The following is a 20,147-nucleotide window of genomic DNA, read 5'->3' on the forward strand; positions in this document are numbered from 1 at the left end:
GGGGGCCCAGTGAGCCGGGGATGCCATGCAGATTGGTCGGTTTGTAGCCAGTATTGGCAGCTTCGGTTGGACTGGGCTGCTGAGGTCAGAGAGGTTTTAAAAAGGCCTGGGCCAGGAAGAAGGGGAGCCATTAGCCATGCGGTCATCCAGGTGTATCTGAACCTGGCTCTCTCCTCATCACCGCATGCTGCAAGAGTGCCCTGCCTCCAGAGGAAACAACAAGCACCTCTGGATGATGCGAGTGAGTAACCTACTAGAGATCCGATCAGATATTTAGCTTCAGTAACTCAGATGCGTGTTTAAGCGGCTACCTCAGCCACCCTGGTTTGCTCTATGGGATTCCTTTGATATTCCTGTAACATTCCTATGATATTGCTCTACCTTTTAACCTATTTCCGCCCTACCCCTGTACCTTAGGTCGGTGGACTAAGGGAGGCTTCCCTAATTAGCCCCTGACTTGGGGAAGTGCCCCAAGTGCTTGTATTGGGTCTAGTACCCATTGGACGATCAGGCCTGTGTTTTCCAAGGTGCGCAGAGCCAGAAGTGAGTCCAGAGCCTTGGATGGTGGCAGCGGGAACCCCAGGCTAGCGGGTGTGCTCCAGGGAAGGGGTCAGCCGGACGGGAGGCACCCCAAGGGAGGCACTCGGAGCCTGGAAGGTGGTCGGGCGCAGGGAGGTGGGCGGCTCAACGCAGGAGCGCCCCCTACTGGCCCGCCATAGAGAGAGAACGGGTTAGTCAGCTTTTTTCCCAGGGAAAACCTGGCAAGTGGTGCAGGGAAGTACTGGGGTCTCCGTGGGGCTGGTCTGTGCAGCCAGGCTGGGAATGCTTCTCCCTCCGAGCCGTGACGGCAGGTGAGAAGATTGTGATCTCCCAAAGCTGCTAGTGCTGCCCTGAGAAGGCTGCCTGGCTCTCTCCTGGCTAGGATGGCTGTGTTGGGCTGGTTCCTCTCTTTCAGCTCAGTGGGGGTGGCATGTTTACTTATTCCCCAGTAAACTTTTATCTTGCTTAATTTCTTAGTTTCATAGTTTCATAGTAGCTAGGGTCAGGAGGGACCTGAACCTAAACCTAAATGCACTCATCCCAGGCCTTTTCCCTGCTGTCATTACCCGCAGTTATGAGATTGAGGAAGTCTATGCTACAGCCCCCTTGCCCTTGGCTGTGTGCACAAGACTGGTCTTTGCAGCCTTCTGACCGAAAAATAAAATACCCCAAGGTTTGTTACCCCAAACACCAGTTTTTCTCATGGGTGGAGGAATGTCGATGGAAATCTAGATACAATATTTAGACTAAGTACCTCTCTCCATTTGGGGGGATGCAGTACATCATAAGGCCAGATGGGCCCAGAATAATAATCCTGAGGTGGGTCTTTATGGCAGTGGCTTCAGCTTTGAGCTCCCTAGTTGTGGTCTGAATGGCTGGGTGACCCGTGCTGTGCACTGAGCGACTAGAATAACCCACCCGGGGACTTAACTAGATTTCCAGGCAGGGTGTGTAGCCCCGGACAACCCCCACCAGACCTGCACCCAGCTGAAGCTCAGGTGTGCTTTGTGCTACAGCCACCTGGTGATGTATGGTCTCATCCCTGCCTGTATCAGCAGTTGGTAGCCTCGTACTGACACATTTCTGGACGCGAGGAGCACAGCCCTCTGCAAAGAGCCGGGTTGGTTCTGTGACCTCGCGCAGGTGTCAGGACCAGGGACAGTGCACTGAGGTGCTGAAAGGTCGCGGAGGCTGGGCTTGATGCAGAGAGCGAGCCCCATCGGGCAACTGCAGAGACACAAGCAACAGGGCAGCTCTGCTGTTTGCTTTGCAAGTCTGAGAGCAACAAAATACCCAGCAAGCTGACAATAAAGGGGCTGGAGGTGACAGCCCTTCCGCAAGGCTGGCCTTGAGCTCAGTGATGGTCACTGGATGCCAGACTGCCCGGGCAGTGAGGCCTCACAGGGATCAGGATGAAGGTCCCTGGCTGGGGTGGAAGGAGGGTCAGGCCTACACGTGCAGCTTTTCCCATGCTGGGGTCAGGGGATCTATGCTCCCACATGCATGGAGCCCAGTCCTGCCCCCATGCTGGTTCTGCAGCCCTGCTGGTCCAGCGGAGCAGAAAGCAGAGAGGCAGTTCGGGCAAGGAGCAGAAAGCGGTTGAGCCAGTTGGACAGAGAGCACAGTGGGTGTCATCACAGTGGGTTTCTACTTACTTTGCACTGGTTCCCGTGACACTCCTGGAGTCCAGGGGGAGTCTGCATCCACAGCAGGGCAGGGAGGAAGGATCCAGCCTGTATTTCAGTCAGGTCTGTGGTGAAGGAGACTTTGCCTATGCTGTAAATGACTGCCCCACACCCAGCCTGACCCCAGCCAGCTTTAGCTACAGGGTGTGGAGAGCTGGCAGGGGATTCATAGTGTCCATCTGCCCCTGTATGTGCCCAGGCCGTGGGGCCAGCCCTCATGCCCCCGGCTGCCAGAGCTGTGCAGGTGCAGCCTAGACACCAGAGGCCAAACAGGAGATCTGTGGCAGGTTGAGTGGGGGACTGTCAGGGCCCACGTGACCCCCAGGAAGCTGATATCCCTATGCTGGACATTACCTGGACAGGTCAGGCAGCAAAGGCAAAGCCAGCTCACAGGCATCATCAACAGTGTCTGGGCTCCTGCCATGGCCAGGGCACCGATGGCATGGCTGCACTTGTCACTGGAGCCTCACATCAGAGTGGAGGATGTCAGGGTAAGAAAGTCACACCTGTGCCCTGTGCAGCCTGGCACCATGGCAAGGCAAGCTGCAGCTCATCCCCCCTATCCCCTCCACCATGTTCCCTTTGCTCAGCACTTTATGTTGTCTTCAGCTTGTGTTGCTCTCCGCCTCTCCCTTCACCTTCAGCCCCCTCCCAACAGCTTCTCCCCGGATAGGGCTAGATATCAGTGCCCTCATAATGTGCTGGATGCACATGCTCTGTTGGGACACCTGTGCAACACTGCATTTGTCCCTGCTCAACAATCCCCATGCATGCATGCATGCATGCGTCCATCTGTGCACCTAAATACCTGTCTATAACATCCATTTTATCCCAGATTCCTGTGGCCATCAGTTCTTTGCCTCTCTAATTGCAGCTGAGTGGCTCTGACTGGGATTTCCCTGCCTGTCATTGAGATCTGAGGTCTCTCTGAGACCCACAACCAAAGACATGATCACTCACGCTTACTGAATCAGGCGCCTCTCTGAATGCCGCTGCCAGAGGAGTTGAACCTGATCTCATAGGTAACAGCCGCGGTGCCTGGCCAGGTGGCCACAGATGCTGATGTGATTAATGAGCATTAAGGCTCCATCCTTTCCCTTCAGTGATTGTGTCAGCTGCTGTTCCTGAGAAGCCTCAGAAATAATCCAGGCAACGTACGCTGGGTTGGAGACTCCACAGACCAGACAGGCCAAATTAGCCGTCCCCGAGAGATCGGTCCCCTGGGGAGACGCAGCGAGGAGCAGCATGGAGGCACTGGGGGTGTAACTGTCTGAGCAGAACAGAGCAGAGGATTTATTGAGCCTCCTGTGTTGCACATGCAGCGAGCCTGCCAGCTTCCCGGGTATATAAGGGCCTGACTGGGCTCCCAGGGAAGCTCCTGTGGAGCCTGTGCAGGGCTCTGGGCAAAAATGTCCAGCCTGGGGGTCACAACTTTCAAAAGGGGATGCATAAAGAGTCTGCCCATGGAAGGAATCAGATTTACCAGGTACATTTGAGGCCATGGGTTCAGATCCAAGGTGGCTGTGAGAGTCCTGAGAGGAGACTTTTAAAAGAAACTCCCAGTCATCTCTTCCACAAAGAGTCATTTTATGTTAATTTTCCCTTAAATCGTGTGCTATAAATCTGCAACACCTCCCTCCTCAGCACCTTTGTCTCCTTCAGCCCATGTCCCCCTTCCTGGCCAGACTTTCCAAGCTCTCTGTCTCTCCCTTGCCAGGCACTTGTCCCCTGAAATGGGCATTTGGGGTCAGATTCTCCCCTTACCTCCAACCATCAGCCTGGATCCATGGCAAAAGCCAGGTAGGTGCTGAATTTAACAGCACAGTAATAAACACCAGAGTCATTGTGCTGGATGCTGGAGATTTCCAGAGTCAGGCCATGTTGCTGAAGCCTGCAGGCAAACTTGCTTAGTCTCTCTCTTGTCACAACAGGGGATGTGCTTGGGGGCAGGCTGATTCCTGTGGTCTAGAGACTTGATGCTGTGACACTGAAGAGTTTTTACTCAGGGAAAACAATCCAGCAACCAGTATCTTGGGAAAGGACTGAAGGAGGACAGTGCTGCAGAATCAGCTCGTGCAGAATCAGTTCTAGGTGCTGTCTGCTCCCCTGTAAAAGGGCTTCATCATGGCTAGAGGCAGACATTCAAAATGCCTGAGCCTGAATTGATTCACTCTGTGTAGGTTAGTCTAACCTGCTAGGTTGAATCAGTTTGCAAGGGCAGAGGCATTTTCCCCGGACTCCAGAAATATAGGCACATACCTACAGTGGCTCAGGACAGAATCTGGGAGGCACTAGAGCAGCCCTCCCTTCTCTTTCATGGTGCTGAGCTGAGCAGGGAGGCATGGCCAGGCCCCAGAAGGATGCTCTGATTAGGGAGGGGTTTAAACCCCCACCCTGCCTACACAGTCCCAGGCTTTTCCCCGCTTGCTGCTCAAGGGGCAGGAGTGTTGCCAGCCCCCACCCCTGGCTAGCACTTGGAGACAAATGTGGGGTATGCAGTACATGCATTTATTGATGATACTGAGCTTTTCAATCTCCCTCTCCTTGCTTCTTCATAGTGTCTGCAAGCCTGACAGGCGAGGGAGCTAGCAGGGAGCTGATAACACAGCATTTAGCAGCCCATCAAGAAAAAAAAAAGCCTCTCTTATTAGTTCAAGCTCTTCTTAAACAGCTTTTTCCAAGGAAGGAACAGAGGGACATTACCAAATGACCTGCTGGTTAGCTCCAAAAAGCTGTAAGCAGACACCGTCCTATCTTCTTCATCCTGTCTGCCTTTGTCCTGTCCCAGTGAAATTGGAGACACACACACACAGACACCTCTCAGCAATAGCTAGCATACCACATGCCAACTAGGATGTGTGTGGCTAGGGTCCATGCTGTGGGAGATGGGAGGGAAAGGTGGGGGGGGGGTCCCTGCTTGAGCAGCAAGTGGGGAGTGGGGCAGGAGGAAGCCAGGCAGACCCTGCTGTGCCTGTAGTCTCTGCCAGAGCTCTGGGTAGGGAACAGAGGGGGAGGGCCAGCACTGCTCTCTGGAGCAGATAGCATAGCACAGCACAGCCCAGGGCTGCAAAGCATCTGAGATGCTGGGAGACTCTGGTTTAACTTAAACCAAGAAGGATTCTGGGACAGACATTGAATAAAGGGGTTTGGCCAAATCAGTTAAGTCTGATACTACATTCAACCAGGTTTATTTTAAACCAGTTTCACCCATTTTGAAACTGGTTTATGTGCACTGAACTTACGCTCTATTACAGGTTTAAACTGATTTCTGATCACTTAAACTGGTTTATGTGTAATGTCTGTCCTTAGCCCACATAGTAGTGAACTCCTCCCTGGGGGACGAGTTGTGGGGTGATGGAGGTGCAGAGGTATTTCCACACGAGGCGTTTCCTCGGGCAGGGGGAACTGAACCCAGAGGGGCCTGGTCAGTTCTGACCACTCTTGATCTTCAGAAACAAGCATAGGCTGTGTCCCATCCCCACATCTCATCCTCCGAAGGCAGGTGGCAAACATGCCCTTGACTCCAGTTGAATCTGTAGCTTCAGAGCACTTGGAACTGAAATCCACTCTGGGCGAGGTGAGACACGGGGCTGTGGGCCGAGAAGCTGGACTATCTCAGTGACAGCAGTCCCACTAAAACAGTGGTCTCAACCCTCTTAGTCTCAAGACTCCCCTCATTAGAGTCCAGCACCCCTTGGAGAAGCAGCTCTTCCTTTTCACTCCTTTTTTAACTACAGAAAAATACTAGAGCAAATCTCCTGTTGCAAAGACCTCTGGGAGCCCACAGCAGGGCAGGAAGTTTCAGTGCTATGATGTAATCCTACATACAAGCTGTGGGTTTCTCTTGTGAAATAAGTTTGCACACCTAGCAGTGCCGATGCTGCATGGCCCCCCACAGCACCCTTGAAAGGGTCTCACGGCACCCCAGGGTGCTATGGTTCCTGGTTGAGAATCCCTGCATTAAAGGCCCAATGAGCAGGGGGTGTCCTTGATGCCATCTGCTGCTTTCAGACCCTGCTTCTTCATTGGGAGCTGTGCAGATAAATCCCTCTGACTGCACAAAGTCCCAGCAGGGTCATGAGACCAGAGCGTCCGTGCTGGGCCAGGGCCTCAGCCTGTATGCCCAGCATGGTGATAGTGCTCCATGCCACAGAAGCGGGGCTGTAGGTTTTCTGTCTCCTTCGGTGTCTTGAAATGGAAGCAGGTGATTCCATCACACTCATCTCCTAACAGTGCAAAAAGGCTGCAGAGGTTTTTTTGCCTAGGAGAGCAGACACACAACACCCAGTCTCAAGCCACTGTGGAGTCACTCAGTTCTAAGATAAAGTTACCCCAAGGAACATAAGGCCTGTTGACATACTAGTGTAAGTGATACCCATGTGCTGTATGTGAGTCTGCTCCCTAGTTCAGAAGGGACCAACCTGTTTGGCAAATTAGCCCAAATTAGCCCAAACCCTCTCTGAATGACCCTGTGATCCCCTTCCCCTGCCCAATCTGCTGCTCTGCTTCCTGCTCCCTGCCCCTTGCTCCCTGTCTGATCTGCTGCTCTGGTATGTCCATCACCTGGAAAAGGTGAGTCACTCAGGGGCCCAGAGAAACAGAACTGAGAGCGAATGTCTGTGCGTGGGGTGGAAAAAGTGGTGTGGACCCTTCAATACAGTATTTCCTGTGTGGCCTGGACTTCAAAGGCTTTCCGAAACAGGGTGTCAGAAATGGCGTGAGCATGTCTAATGCCGTAGGCCGAGGCAATGCAGAGAAGTGGACTGGAGGTGTCAAAGGAAGTGGTGCAGAGGAAGCCAGCTCTGTGCTGAAGTCACCTAAGCAACAGGATCTGTTTGCAAAACACGGTCTCAGGGCCCTGCAAAGACAAGTAGCTTTCTGCAACAAGGACTGAGATCAAGGTGGTATCAGATCACATCCATCTGCAGCCAGCTGAGCAAGCAAGAGAGGGATCCAGCCAGCTTGGAAGCTGTCCTTTGGGTAATGGCATTGGATGGGATGCTATGGACATTTAGGGGTACAGATGGATGGATGGATGGACTATGGACAGACAGACGGACAGGGATATTTGATCAAGGGCAAATGCAATGTTGCACAGATGGCCCAACAAAGCATGTGCATCCAGCACGCTATGAGGACACCAATACCCAGCCCTTCCCTGGGAGGAGCTGTTGGGAGGGAGCTGAAGGTGAAGGGAGAGGTTGAGAGCAACAGAAGCTGAAGACAACATGAAGCACTGAGCAAAGGGCATGTGGTGGCTGGGGGGATGGGCTGAGCTTTCTGTGCCCAGGTGCTGGGCTGCCCAGGGCATGGGTGTGATGCTCTCACCCTGAAGCATCCTCTGCTCTGATATTAGGCTCTGATGACAAGTGCATCCATGCTGTCAGTGCCCTGGCTATGGTGGTTGCCTATTGATGTTGCCTGTGAGCTGGTTCTGCCTTCACCGCCTAGCCTGGCAAGGTGACACCCAGGGGAGATTTGCACCTTATAAACCAGCTACATCAGAGCTGAACTTGGGTGGAGGTAGATATTGCAGAGGGACTGCAGGATGCTGAGCTTCTAAATAGACAGCAGTGATCAAACTGCAAAGGGCAAGTCCCCTTTGGGAGGGGTGACACTGGGGGGAAGTGAAATGCTTAAATGAAATCAAATGTTGCGGTGAATAGGAATCCAAGAATAAAGATGAAGTCCCCGGTGGTTCATCTGCATCTCAATCATTTATTTCCCCCTCCATTCTTCATTGTCTGCATCAGCTCGGAGGGATTAACATTTCACCCTGGACAAACGCAGCTGAAAGGAGTCAAACAGGCCAAAGAGGTAAAAATGCTCTGTGGGAACGGTGGATGTCTGCAGAGCTCTGGAGGTGCAGTGGGGATCCACGTTTCCTGAAATGGGATTCCTGTTTCAGGCTGGGGCTGGTTTAAGAGGGGCTGATTCTGCCCCGAGTGGGGAGCTGGGTAGATTGGTGGGGGCTGCCCTTGGACTGTGCTGCCCGGGATCCCTCTCAGCCCACCTGTGCTGTACTTTGGTGCTGGACAGAAGGCTTTGGCCTGGGCAGCCGTGATGCTGCAGGGCAAAACCAGGCCCTGTGAGCCCAGATGCTGACTGAGCAGTCAGAAAGTCTGACCCGAGCATCAGCATCACCGTGCCAGAGTCAACCGCAGCCAGAGCTCAGAAATGTACCTGCAAAGTTGTTGTTTACTGAGCCCAGGGCTCACAATGTCCTTGCGGTTTCTCAAGCCAACAGAGCAGCCGCCCCCATGCAGAGAGTTTCCACCTTGCCCACACCCACAGGGTTTTGTTTCTAGGGGCTTTTCTGCTACTGCTTTGGGTCAAGAGTGAACAGTGGGCTGGATCTGAACTGCTCTGACAGGGGTCACAGGTGCCAGGCTGCTCCCTCCCTCTGCTGCAGCAAAGGGAATGGGCCAAACGCACAGTGGAGGGCACTCAGTGGGCCAGATCCTGACATGTTAATACGCAGCTTGGTCTGGGAGTTCAATCAGTTGCACCTACTTCAGGGCCCATTTGCCCTGCTGGTTGGGTTTCAATGGGCTTTGATGCCTGTGAGCATCGGGTCCAGAGATGCTTCATTTCAAGGCCGTCAGTTGCTGATAGAGGCAGGGATGAGACCATAGATCACCAGGTTGCTCAAGCACAAAGCACACCTGAGCTTGGGCTGGGTGCAGTTCTGGTGTATGGAGGTCATCCACGGATACAAAACCTGCCTGGGAAGCTGGTTAAGTCCTAGGGTGGGTTGTTCTAGTTGCTCAGAGCACAGCACAGGGCACCAAGCCAGTGAGACCACAACTAGGGAGCTCAAAGTTGAAGCCACTGCCATAAAAACCCACCTCTGGATCATAATTCTGGGCCCTTCGGCTTTATGATGTACTGCATCCTCCAAAATGGAGAGAGGCATTTATTCTAAATATTGCATCTAGATTTCTCTTACCAAAAATATTCCATCAATGCTTCTCCACCTACAAGGAAAAACTGGCGTTTTGGCAACAAAACCTTTGAGGGGTTTATTTTTTGGTCAGAGAGCTGCAAAGATAAGGCTTGTGCACACAGTCAAGCATGGGTCATGACATCAGGGAAAAGGCCATGGGATGAGTGCATTCAGAGCCCAGTAGCTGGCATGTGCTAAACCTGAGTGCAGCATCCTCCCAGCTCATGTGGGAGCGCAGCACAGATACTCCAGCACAGGTTCCCATCCAATTGTGGGCTGGACACAGGCCCCAGCTCCCTGGGGATTGTCTCTTGTTCTCTCATTGCCGAACAGCTCAAGAGTCCATTTGATGTCCCGCCACAGGGGACACATGCAGCCAGGAATTTCAGGGGGGAAAACAGCACAATATAGGTTGGTGTTCAACTGTCCCAGGATGCAGGAAATGTTCCACCTGGTTCTATTGGGAAGTGTATGCTGCAATGATGGAAAATGATATATCACCCACCCCCCAGCCATGCTCATCATTTGGATCTTTGGATCTATCCAGTCTGAATGCCCACAATAAGAGAGCTTGTGTCCCACACACACCCCACGTACACCCCGTGGAGACTTCTTGGAGGCTGGCATGGCTCACATTGATCAGCAGAGAACTGCCCACCATCCTCGCATGAAGGAGCCTATGGATGCAGATGTTCATGGGATCACATTCTTCCCTCGTGGTCCCTGCTGCTTTCTGGGCTTCTTGAGAGTCGGCGGCTCAAACGCCAGGTCCGCATATAAAAGTCCATCCTGCTGGAAACATTTCATAGCATTGGAAAAGGACCCAGGCACCTATGCAGGTGGGCTGGGATTCCCTGAGCACCAGTGAAAGATTTCTCTGGTCCCTTATGCTCCTGCTTTCCCTATCAAGGGTTAGTGCAGGGGTGGGCAAAATGTAGCCTGCGGGCCACATGCGCCCTGCCAGGCCATCCTATCTGGCCCGTGGGGCCCCCCAAAAATTTAGAAAATTAATATTTATCTGCCCCTGGCTGCCTGTCAAGCGGCCCTCAATGGCTTGCCAAAACTCAGTAAGTGACCCTCCACCCAAAATAATTGCCCGCCCCTGTGTCAGTGAAATCACTGGGCTGCCGACACATTGACTCCAATGAGGTGGAGGTCCGATCCAGAGCACCATGCAGTGCAGGCTCTTGGAGTCAGGATGCATGAACATTTCCTGTGGGTGAAAAGCAAGTGGGGGCTTTCCAACATGCCACCTATTCCACAGTAATCAGCCTCTCGCCCATGTGTCTGCTCTCACCCAAAATGAGTGGAAGTTGCTGGGGTGTCCTTAACCCTCAGTGAACCAGGAGTAGCTAAACTACTGTGGCTTCCACGTGCCACACATCCAAGCCTTGAATTGCTCTGCAAACATTGTATCTTCCAGCATGCAACACATACCTTTTCCTCCCAAACCAGCCCACAATTGGGGTGCGAGTATTAAGTGAAGAAGTCTATTATTTTCTCAGAATTAGAAACACCTGGCCTTGCTCCCTGCTGCCCAGCAGCTCTGCTATTCCTCTTCAGGCAGCCAAGGGAGTTCACGGCCCCTTGCCCTTCACTGCACAGGGGTTAACAACCGTCTCTCCTTTTCCATGGTCACTGCACTAGGGACCCAGCCTCTCCAAGGGCAGTTTTGCTGTGTGCTAGGGCATCTGGTGTCACACCTCTTTAGATCAGTTCAAGATCAGAGGTCCACCCATGGAGACCAGGCTTCCTCTGCCACTCAGGTTTTAGTGCAGCAAGAAGAGGAGGCTCTGTCCCTGCTGCTCAGCCATAACTCTGGGAAATACATTTCTTCAAGGTGCCTTTCAAACACAAGGTGCCTATGACAGTTTTGGGTGTATTATATCTGAAAAACTCCAGTCCTCTGAGTGATTTAAGGGCCAACCACTGATTACAGTCCATCTAAGACCCAAAGAGGGTCTGAAGCTACCGTTTGATGTTCCTGGGACCAAGGGAAAGGGGGGTCTTGTTCTCTCTGCTTCTACACACAGGGATGAAGCAGTTAAAATGATGACACCAGGGTCCTGCAGTATGCAAGCAGACAGTCTAGGATAATGCTTGCCCTTAAACCGAGCTTCCTCCTTGTCAATCTATGACTCAGTTCAAGGGAGTGATGTGCTGTGAGGATGGACCCACAGACAAGCCCAATGAGGCAGACAGCAAAGGTTTGTAATGGGCTGTACCTGATTCCTCTGGGTGCAAGGTGCTGGCTTCCTGGACCGGGTTTCTGAAATAGAGACAGTGGTCATAGCCCCTTTTCCACTGCCGTGTCCCCGTGTACACAGGACTGAGCACATGGGCGCAGAGTCCCCAGTGCAAAGCCTCATGCCCTGTGTGAGCCACGGACCCTGGGCTCAGGCTGTCTGTGGCAGGGGCCTGTCTACATCACTCCCCGGGGGCAGAGCTCAGAGCCAACCTCCAGGCACAAGACAAGCCTTGGGGCCTGTGATGGCTGCAGCCTGAGCTCACACAGATGAGCTCACTGGTGATGCCCAGGGAGTGTCTAGGGGCCACGCGCTGTTTCTTACCCCATCGGGGTGGGCAGTGGATCCAGATGAGACTCAGGGGCACTGTGAACAGCAGCAGGGCGCTGCCCACTGCCACGACAGGGAGCATGACGCAGGGTGTGGAGGGAGCTAGAAGGGAGAGACAAAAGACGGGTGTCCTGGGTCTTGCCCTGCTCCGCTCTGCCACAGCGGGGTCCAGTGGTCAGAGGACCCAAGGGAGCTGGGCTCTGTCCCTGGTGCTGCTGATCACCTGCAGGTTACTTCCCCTCCCCCTGCCTCAGTTTCCCCATTCACAAAGCAGCACTGATACTACCAGCCCTTGTAAAGCCCTGGGAGACCTCTGGATGGAAGCTGGTAACGGAGATCTAGGGATTTCTTGTATCCAGTTGCCACTTCTCCATCTGTCTGGAGGAGAACAGGGCTGCTCACTCCTTACTGAGCTGCTTCGTGTTCCTGGGGAGAGGATCATCCTGGCATCCTCTGCCATTTCCAAAATCCCCCCCAGACCTTTCCCCTCACCCCACAGCCCCTCCATCCTTAGAGTATCCAGGATGCTCCTTTCCTCTGTTCACTGGCTCCTAACTCTCCTCTTCCTTTGGATCATTTAACTCTTCACATAGCTCTCTGAAATGGCCTGTGCCTTGTGTCATGCCTCAGGCACTGTTTCAGGCTACCTCCCCCCAAACTCTCTGCAGATCTGCCTGCTGGCAAGCATGACATGATTGTCCAGCCTCCATCACCACATTGGAGGTACAAGTCATTGGTCTTCACATGCATGTGTCTTAGCCTTAAACATGGAACCACTTACATGGAGCATACACGCTGCGTCTGGTAACACTGCTGCCAGATGAGTTGAATGTGACCTCACAGGTGATGGCCACCCCACTGGCCCAGCTGGCCCAGGGGATGCTGATGCCATGGATGAGTGTTAAGGTCCCAGCACTGGCTTCCAGTGTGCGCGGCAGCCCCTGGGCTGGCTCCTCTCCAGGAACGCACCAGGACACCTGGACCAGGCTGGAGACGCCCCGGATCACACAGGCCAGATGTGCAAGATCCATATCTCCATTCTCCCCTGCAATGGGACCCAGGAGCAGCACAGAGCTGCTGTTGGTGAAGCTGTCTGGGCAGAGAGGAAGGAGAGAGTTCATGGGGAGACATTGTTAACCTGCAGCCCGACCACAGCTCTGGGTCTGTCAGCCAGAGATTAAGTGAGATAAAAGTCTATTGATGAATATGGAAATGTGCCGTCCCCTGCTGAGCTGGAAGAGAGGAACCAGCCCAACACACAGCCATCCTAGCTAGCGGAGAGCTGGGCAGCCTTTTCAAAGCAGCACTAACAGCTTTGGGAGATCACAATCTTCTCACCCTCTGCCACGGCTCGGAGGGAGAAATTCCCAGCCTGGCTGCACAGACCAGCCCCACAGACACCCAGCACTTCCCTGCACCACTTGCCAGGTTTCCCCTGTGAGTAAACGCTGCATAGCCCATTCTCTCTCTGCCCCCAGCTGCTAACACTGAACACATTTTACTAAGCTCACTACACAGCTTCTTTTCAGCAATTTACTCTTCTACATTCTTACAGTTTCTTGTCATTTTCTAATGGGACGTGAGCAATGAGACACTCAGCTATTTCTAATGAAAGAAGCAATGGGTCGTTACCTCCAATGATCACCGTGGTTCCATTCCCAAAAGTCAAGGTGTTGGTGTCCGCATGTGCACAGTAATAAATGCCAGACTCATTCCTTTGGATGTCCCTGATTTCCAGTGTTGTGTTGTATTTCTGATGCTTGCAAGCAAATTTGCTCCCATTTGTACCATCCCCACAGTCCTTCATGCGCTTGGGGACCTCACCTGCCCTTCTCAGATACCAGTGCACTTTTACTCCTGCTTCCACATCTTCCCCTAAGGAGCAGTGGATCTCTGCTGTCCCACCGACTTCCACAAACAGGAACCGCTGAGGCTGGTGCAGATGTAACTGGACTCCCAACACTGTGGAAACACAACAGGGCAATCATCAGCTCCCAGCGGGTCTCAGGCTGACACAGGTCATCTTCTTGGGACCAGAAGGCATTTGATGCTACTACTTCTGCTTTCCAGGCAGCCTTGAAGCAGCATCCTAACCACCCCCTCTACAGCTACCTCCAGGACCACCAAAAGGCATTTGAAATCCAGCCCAGAGCCCAGCGCTGGAATCTGTGTCCTGCTGAGGATATTCATGTCCCTGGTCACAGGAGCGCAGTGCTGAGAGCTGTGTTGGGGGTTTACCTAAGGATGAGACAAGCAGGGACTTGATGAAGAACATGATGGTCACAAATATCCTGTCTGTCTGGTCCAAGGACTGCCATCTAAGTGCAGTGAAAGGTCTCAGGGCTGGTCATTTCTTGTGAGGAGCACCTCCCACAGGGTCGTGGCTTCTGGGGAGGAGGGTTCTTTAACCCCATCACCTTGCTGTGCACAGATCTGTATCTGACTGGTGCATCAAGTTGCTATGAGCATTATCACTCGTTACATCAGCAGATAGCATGTCGCAAAATACTTCCCCCTTGCTGGCCTGCTCAGAAGAGCCCAAGTGACTCAGCGGCTCATACTCCATTGACTGTAAAGGGCATCTGTGCTCCTGAATCACTTAGGTGCTTGCGAAGTTGATCCTGCTGCTCCGTGTTTCAGCCATTCAAGCCCCCAAATTCTTATGGGTACAACCCCCACCCTAAAATGAGTCTTTGCAGCCTCTTTGGGGAGAGGCACTGGTGGCAACCGACATCATCAAAGTAAAAGCTCTGGCCTGCACAAGGAAGCCAGGCAATAAAAGCAACACCTTCAGAAGTATCTTTGTGGCTTTAGGCTTATATCTGGTTGCAGAAGCCAGCTGGAGCCGTATTTTAAAGATGCCTTGGCACTCGAAGGCACCTGCAAGTCATATGCCCGTCGTGGATGAGTCAGGAAAACCAGATCACCTTCTTAAGGGGACCCAAGGGCCTTGAAAAACCAGGCTCCTTGAGCCCTCACAGGTGTTGGTAGGATGGAGGCCCCACATGCCCAAGTCATTCTGAAGCAGGAGCTTCTGATGCATTGCCTGCACAGTGCCAGATGCAGCAACAAGGCCGAGCTCAGGGGCTGCCACTGAACAAAGTCCTCCTGCTCCTGCAACGTGAGCAAGGTGGATTGAAGTGAAGGCGTCTGCCTGGAGTAGGGCTCTGTGCTGTGGACAGGCCGTAGGGAGAAGAGCAGCACTTTGCTCCCTGCCTTGGGCTCCATTACGCAGGAATCCTAAATTCATAAGAAAGCCAGGCTGGAGAGGACCTCACAGGATCGTCTATCGCTGGCCTTTGCTCAAGGTGGGATCATCCCTGTTCATTCCCACTCAGTCCTAGTTGCAGAATTGCTGGACTGAACCTCTTGGGTTCTTCATGCTGTTTCACCCCTCATTTGTCATGGCTGGTGCACGGCCATTACCTTCCAACACCCCAATGCCCCTGGAGGCCCTAAGATAGGCCAAGAGCAGAAAGAGTGAAAATCAGCAAATCTAAAGTTCAGTGCAAAGCACTACAGTGCATGCGAGTACGTGGGATCCTGTCCAGAATATCGTGGATGTAAGGATCAGTGCAACTTCCCACAGCAGAGAAAAGAGGTGTGTGTAGCACAGTTCAGCCAAACCTGGGAAAGGACGTAGGAATGCTCCACCTAAATCTCTCTCTTTCTCTCTAGATACCATACGCAAGCAGGACATTGGAGACCCTGGTCTTCCACAGATCTCTTCTCTTTGAGGCATACAGAATTTCCAGAGTCAATACATTCATCCATTTAGACTGACTCCTGGCATAAGCCAACCTCTGTCTTCCATGATCTCTCCTTCCTTCAGTCTTTCCACTTAGGACCCTAGGTTCAATTTTCTCTTTCCTCATGACATGTCCAAGAAACTCCAACTGTCTCTTTCTGGTGTTAGTCAGCAGCTTCCTCCTGCAGCCTGCTCTTGACATAATATCTTCATTTGAGGTGTGATTTGTCCAACATACCTTCAAGATGTGGCTTAAGAACCACATCTAAGTTGTTTCAATTCTCTTTTCCGTACTTGGTGATACTGTCCCGCATTCACATGCATGCATGAGGACTGGTATACCATAGCGATCCAAAACTCTTAGCTTCATCCCCATAGAAATGTTACTATTTGTCAATATCTTTTTCATTTTCAGAAATGCATTTTTTGCCATCCCTGTTCTCCATTTTATTTCATGATCACATTTGCCATCTGATGTTATCCAGCTTCCCAAGTAGTTAAATTTATTGACCTGTCTTATCTGTTCAGTATCTATTTTGATGTTGCATACAGGGATGATCTTCTTTGTAATTACCATGCATTCTGTTTTTCTACAGTCGATACTTAGATCCTCCTTCTCGCTTTCACTAACAGTTTTATCTAAAATTTCTTGCAGCTTGTGACAGGGGGTCGTCACGAGGCCAGTGGAACATCATCCTGCCCTCCTATCTAGGGCAGTCTGCCCTCATTCGCCTGCCACATCTTGCTGTTGTATAACTGTTGTAAACTACGGGAGGCTGTCCATTATGTGTCCCGATGCCTAGGGTGTTATACATGGCTCTGACCTTCCCTATACCGTGTCCCATGCCTCGCAGATGGCATCCAGATTATCAACCCTATCCTGGCCCCTAACTTTGGCCACACTCATTGGGTCCATGCCCCTCCCTCATATTTGGGACTCCTTGCCCCTCCCACACACTTGGGCTCCTAGACACTGGGATCCATGCCTCTCACTAGGCTCCATGCCCCTCACACACACCCTGGGCTCCTAGTTTCTGGGCCCCTCACTAGGCTCCATGCCCTTTCCAGACTCTGAGCTCTTTGCCCCACTCTGGACCCCCTTGGTCCTGCTGACCTCCTTGCTGGGTTACCCACCAGGTTTCATAGATTTCATAGACATTAGGGCTGGAAGGGACCTCGGAAGATCATCGAGTCCAGCCCCCTGCCCAAAGGGGGCACTAAGGCCGAGTACAGGGGGAGAATGACATCCCGGGATTTGCTTGAGAAGCATCTATGGATGCAAGCCAGCGTTTTGGTCGCTTTACTAATTATTTTCATCCACTCCCAAAAAGACAATGAAAATTCTGACTGTACACGAGAAACATTTAGTTATACGAGATCTCTGCCATTGTCCTAGGGTTACCCTATTTTATTTCTCCTCTAAAAGTAACTGCTGTATTGTCACTTTAACGAGACTGATCTAAGCACCTGTTTACAATACATAAAAAACCCTCAAACACAAGTTTGTTCCCCAAAATACTAGCATATTTTATTTAGTTCCATTTTATTTTACTAAAGTTAGAATGTCCAGATACTTTAAATTAAAAAGATTCAATAATTCAAAATTGTGTTTCTAGGCTTTAGATACTTGACACTAGGAAAAAAAAGCTTGAAAAGAGAACATTAATTCTCAATTGCTTTACAAGAGTTACATGTTCACAGAAAATTGGGTAACAAGATATTCTCCCCACCAAAATTAGTAGTTTAAATAATCACTTTCAGGTTAAGTCAGATGCAATACAATATATCAGAATCTAAATCAATATATTTAAAGTATTCTAAAAATGTTTAAAAGCCAACAGTGAATCCTCAAATACAAACATTTTCACTCTAAGGCTATAGCATATTTTTCCCCTCTAGAAAGGGTTTTTTTTTTAATTTGTTCCCTCCATAAGAATGACTTAAAGTCAGTCAAGTCTGTTACAAATCATGCTAACACTCTAAGCTTTAGTGTCCTGGAGAATGAATAGTATGGTGGTAACCTGAAAATTGTCAGCTGGCATATCAAGTTCGGTAAATATAAGATTCTCACCCAAATCAACATTTGGGAACTGTAATGATACCCAGTCACCACTACAAACTAAGAGCCCAGTCCTGCAATTAATTCAGGCATACCCTGAGCCCACCATAGCCTGCTAATTTCAGCAGCCCCATGGGCTGGCAGTCTACATGCCAAGACATTATAAATTTGAGGTTTCAGAGAATACAAAACTTCAATCCTGCAGCTGGCTAAGTGGTTACATCCCCACACTGCCATGTAGCTCAGTGGGATGTACATGCCTGCAGCCAATTGCAGGATCAGGGCCTAAAAGAAAGTGTTAAACCATACACCATTACTGGAGTGTTAGAATATTGTATTTATAGTCATGCTGATGCATCTTGGAGAGGCCCCTGGACAGCAACAGCTTCGATCTCCACTCGTGCATCTTTTGGCAAAGCAACAACCTGATAGGCTGCTCTGGCCGGGAGGTTGCACCTGAAAAATTGCTTGTAGATTTCATTAATATCACTGAAGTCCTTCATGTCAGCCATCAGGATAGTAGTCTTTACAACATTGCCATAGTCACAGCCTGCAGCTTTCAGAATTTCCCCAATGTTTTTTAGAGCCTGCTTAGCTTCTGCTTTCGCCCCTCCAGGTACAAGCTGCCCATTACTAGGATCCATGCCTAGCTGATCTGCGACATACATGGTCCGGTCTACCAGCACTGCTTGACTGTAGGGACCCATGGCAGCGGGTGCCATAGTGGTGCTGATGATTTTCCTTACGAGCGTCACCATGGTCCCAGCTACTCTGCTCTAAGGTTATGGGGTCTGGAGCTATAAGGTGCCCCATACTCGCCTTTCTATAGGGAGGCAAGTGGTGTGGCATTTCCTGTGGACCACCCCACCACAGGCAGCCACTCCACACCATCTTACCCTAGCAGGGTATAATTTTAGGTCATGCCCCAGGACCAGGAACCTCCTGCCATCCCCATAGTTCCTGCCCTGTAACTCCAAAATGTCATGAGCAGCAGCTCCAGCCAGGTGGCGTTCCTCTGGCTGCTAGCAGCAAACTGGGTTAATATGGAGGCTGCTCAGCCCCCTCCTCCAATTACAAGGCCCTCCTGCAGTCATGTGACCACCTCATCATGCTGACCTGCACCTGCTGGCTTCCCTGCTGCCTGCTCTGGCCCTTAAAGTGCCAGGCACCAAAGGTGCTCTGCCACGCAGCTTGATTTCTGAATCAGCCATTAAGACTGTGTCATCAGCATAATGCAAGGTGTTCAAATTCTGTCTGCCAATGATCAGCCCTGCCAAATCCTCAGTCTCCCTCAGTATTTTCTCACTATTCAGTTGAACAAGTCAGGTAAAAAGACATGGCTTTGCCTCATGCCTCTTTTAATCTGGATGAAATCATTTAGTGCGTTTTCTATCTTCACTGCTGCAGTTTGGTCCTATAACCCAGGTGGCAAAGCTACCCACCAATTGTGGCCAATTATGGATCCCTGGTGTCTCTGCCTTGGAGCCCCCCTTCCTCAAGTGTAGAGAGTCTCCTTACAGAAGGAAACCTGGAGCCTCAAAACCTTTGATCAGACAACACTCAGTACTTAACTATATACAATTTATTTACATAGGGAGAACAGGGGAGGTAGAAAAGACCATCAGGATCAATATATACACCAACAACGATACTAATAGCTATTATATACCAGTAACTATTAGGGCTGTGTGAAACAGCACCATTTCATTTCAACTTCCATTTCGCCATTTCGAGGGAACAGTGTTTCATTTCGAGTTTCGTTTCATTTTGAAGCACTGTTTCATTTCATTTTGCTGAAACTGTTTCACTGAAGTTCTCTCATTACAGGGATCACCTGGCTAAGGAGGGCATTGCCAGCACTGAGGGACTCGGTGGCCTCGAGGAAGGGCTTGAGGAACACCAAGATATGGGATATGGTATCCCACTCAGCTCTGTTAAGGGGGCCACTGATCCCAATCTCCCCAAGCAAGGCCATCTCATGGATGGCCTTCTGTTGCTCCACCACTTCTGATGGGTGTCCTTCTGTTGCTCCCCCAGCCTCTCAAGCATCAGGTATGTGGAGTTCCACCAAGTCTCCACATCCTGCATGATTCTGTGCTATGGGATGTTCAGCTCTGCTTGTTTGTCCCACAGCATCTTGTTCCCCTTGATGTTCCAGTGGAAGTAGCCAGCCACCTTCCTGCATTTGAAAATGAGCTTGCTGGTGGAGGATGGGGGTGGAAGAAACTGTCATGCTGGTGGTGCAGCTTCTTGTGATTGTGGGGGGTATGGCTGGTGCTCTTGGAGAGGATGCAGACTCAGGCACAGACAGTGGCACTGGCACTGCTCCCCTCTCCCTGCTGCCTGTACAACGAGTGGAAGCCTCATGCCTGCTTGCTGTAGCAAAGAGGCTGCGTCTCAGTTTGGGGTTGGGGGAGGGACTCACAGCTCTCCCTCTACCCCCTGTTCCTCCTCTCCCTGAAATCTTGCCAGCTGCCTTTCCAGCATGCTTCATGGTGTGATTCACAGTGCCTTGTCTTTGCCTTGGTGTGCTGAAAATCCTGTCTCTTCTTTTGTAATGTTATCTGTCTGATTTATGTAATATATTATGTCA

General features: G+C 51.2%; 1 protein-coding gene and 1 pseudogene across 1 annotated transcript; both read right to left on the reverse strand.

The window, feature by feature from the left end:
* Positions 1 to 9,864: 9,864 nt before the first annotated feature.
* On the reverse strand, positions 9,865 to 14,244 carry LOC112548197 (immunoglobulin alpha-2 heavy chain-like). Its single transcript, XM_025193002.1, has 7 exons — positions 14,165 to 14,244; positions 13,986 to 14,083; positions 13,380 to 13,709; positions 12,529 to 12,840; positions 11,742 to 11,849; positions 11,397 to 11,440; positions 9,865 to 9,960 (listed from the first exon to the last, which is right to left on the reverse strand). The coding sequence occupies exons 1-7, from the start codon at positions 14,242 to 14,244 to the stop codon at positions 9,865 to 9,867; spliced, it is 1,068 nt and encodes a 355-aa protein (XP_025048787.1).
* Positions 14,245 to 17,748: 3,504 nt separating this feature from the next.
* LOC102375496 lies at positions 17,749 to 18,320 on the reverse strand (annotated as a pseudogene).
* Between the last annotated feature and the right edge of the window lie 1,827 nt (positions 18,321 to 20,147).

The sequence above is a fragment of the Alligator sinensis genome, unplaced genomic scaffold (assembly GCF_000455745.1).
Source record: "Alligator sinensis unplaced genomic scaffold, ASM45574v1 scaffold838_1, whole genome shotgun sequence".
Taxonomy (NCBI): Eukaryota; Metazoa; Chordata; order Crocodylia; family Alligatoridae; genus Alligator; species Alligator sinensis.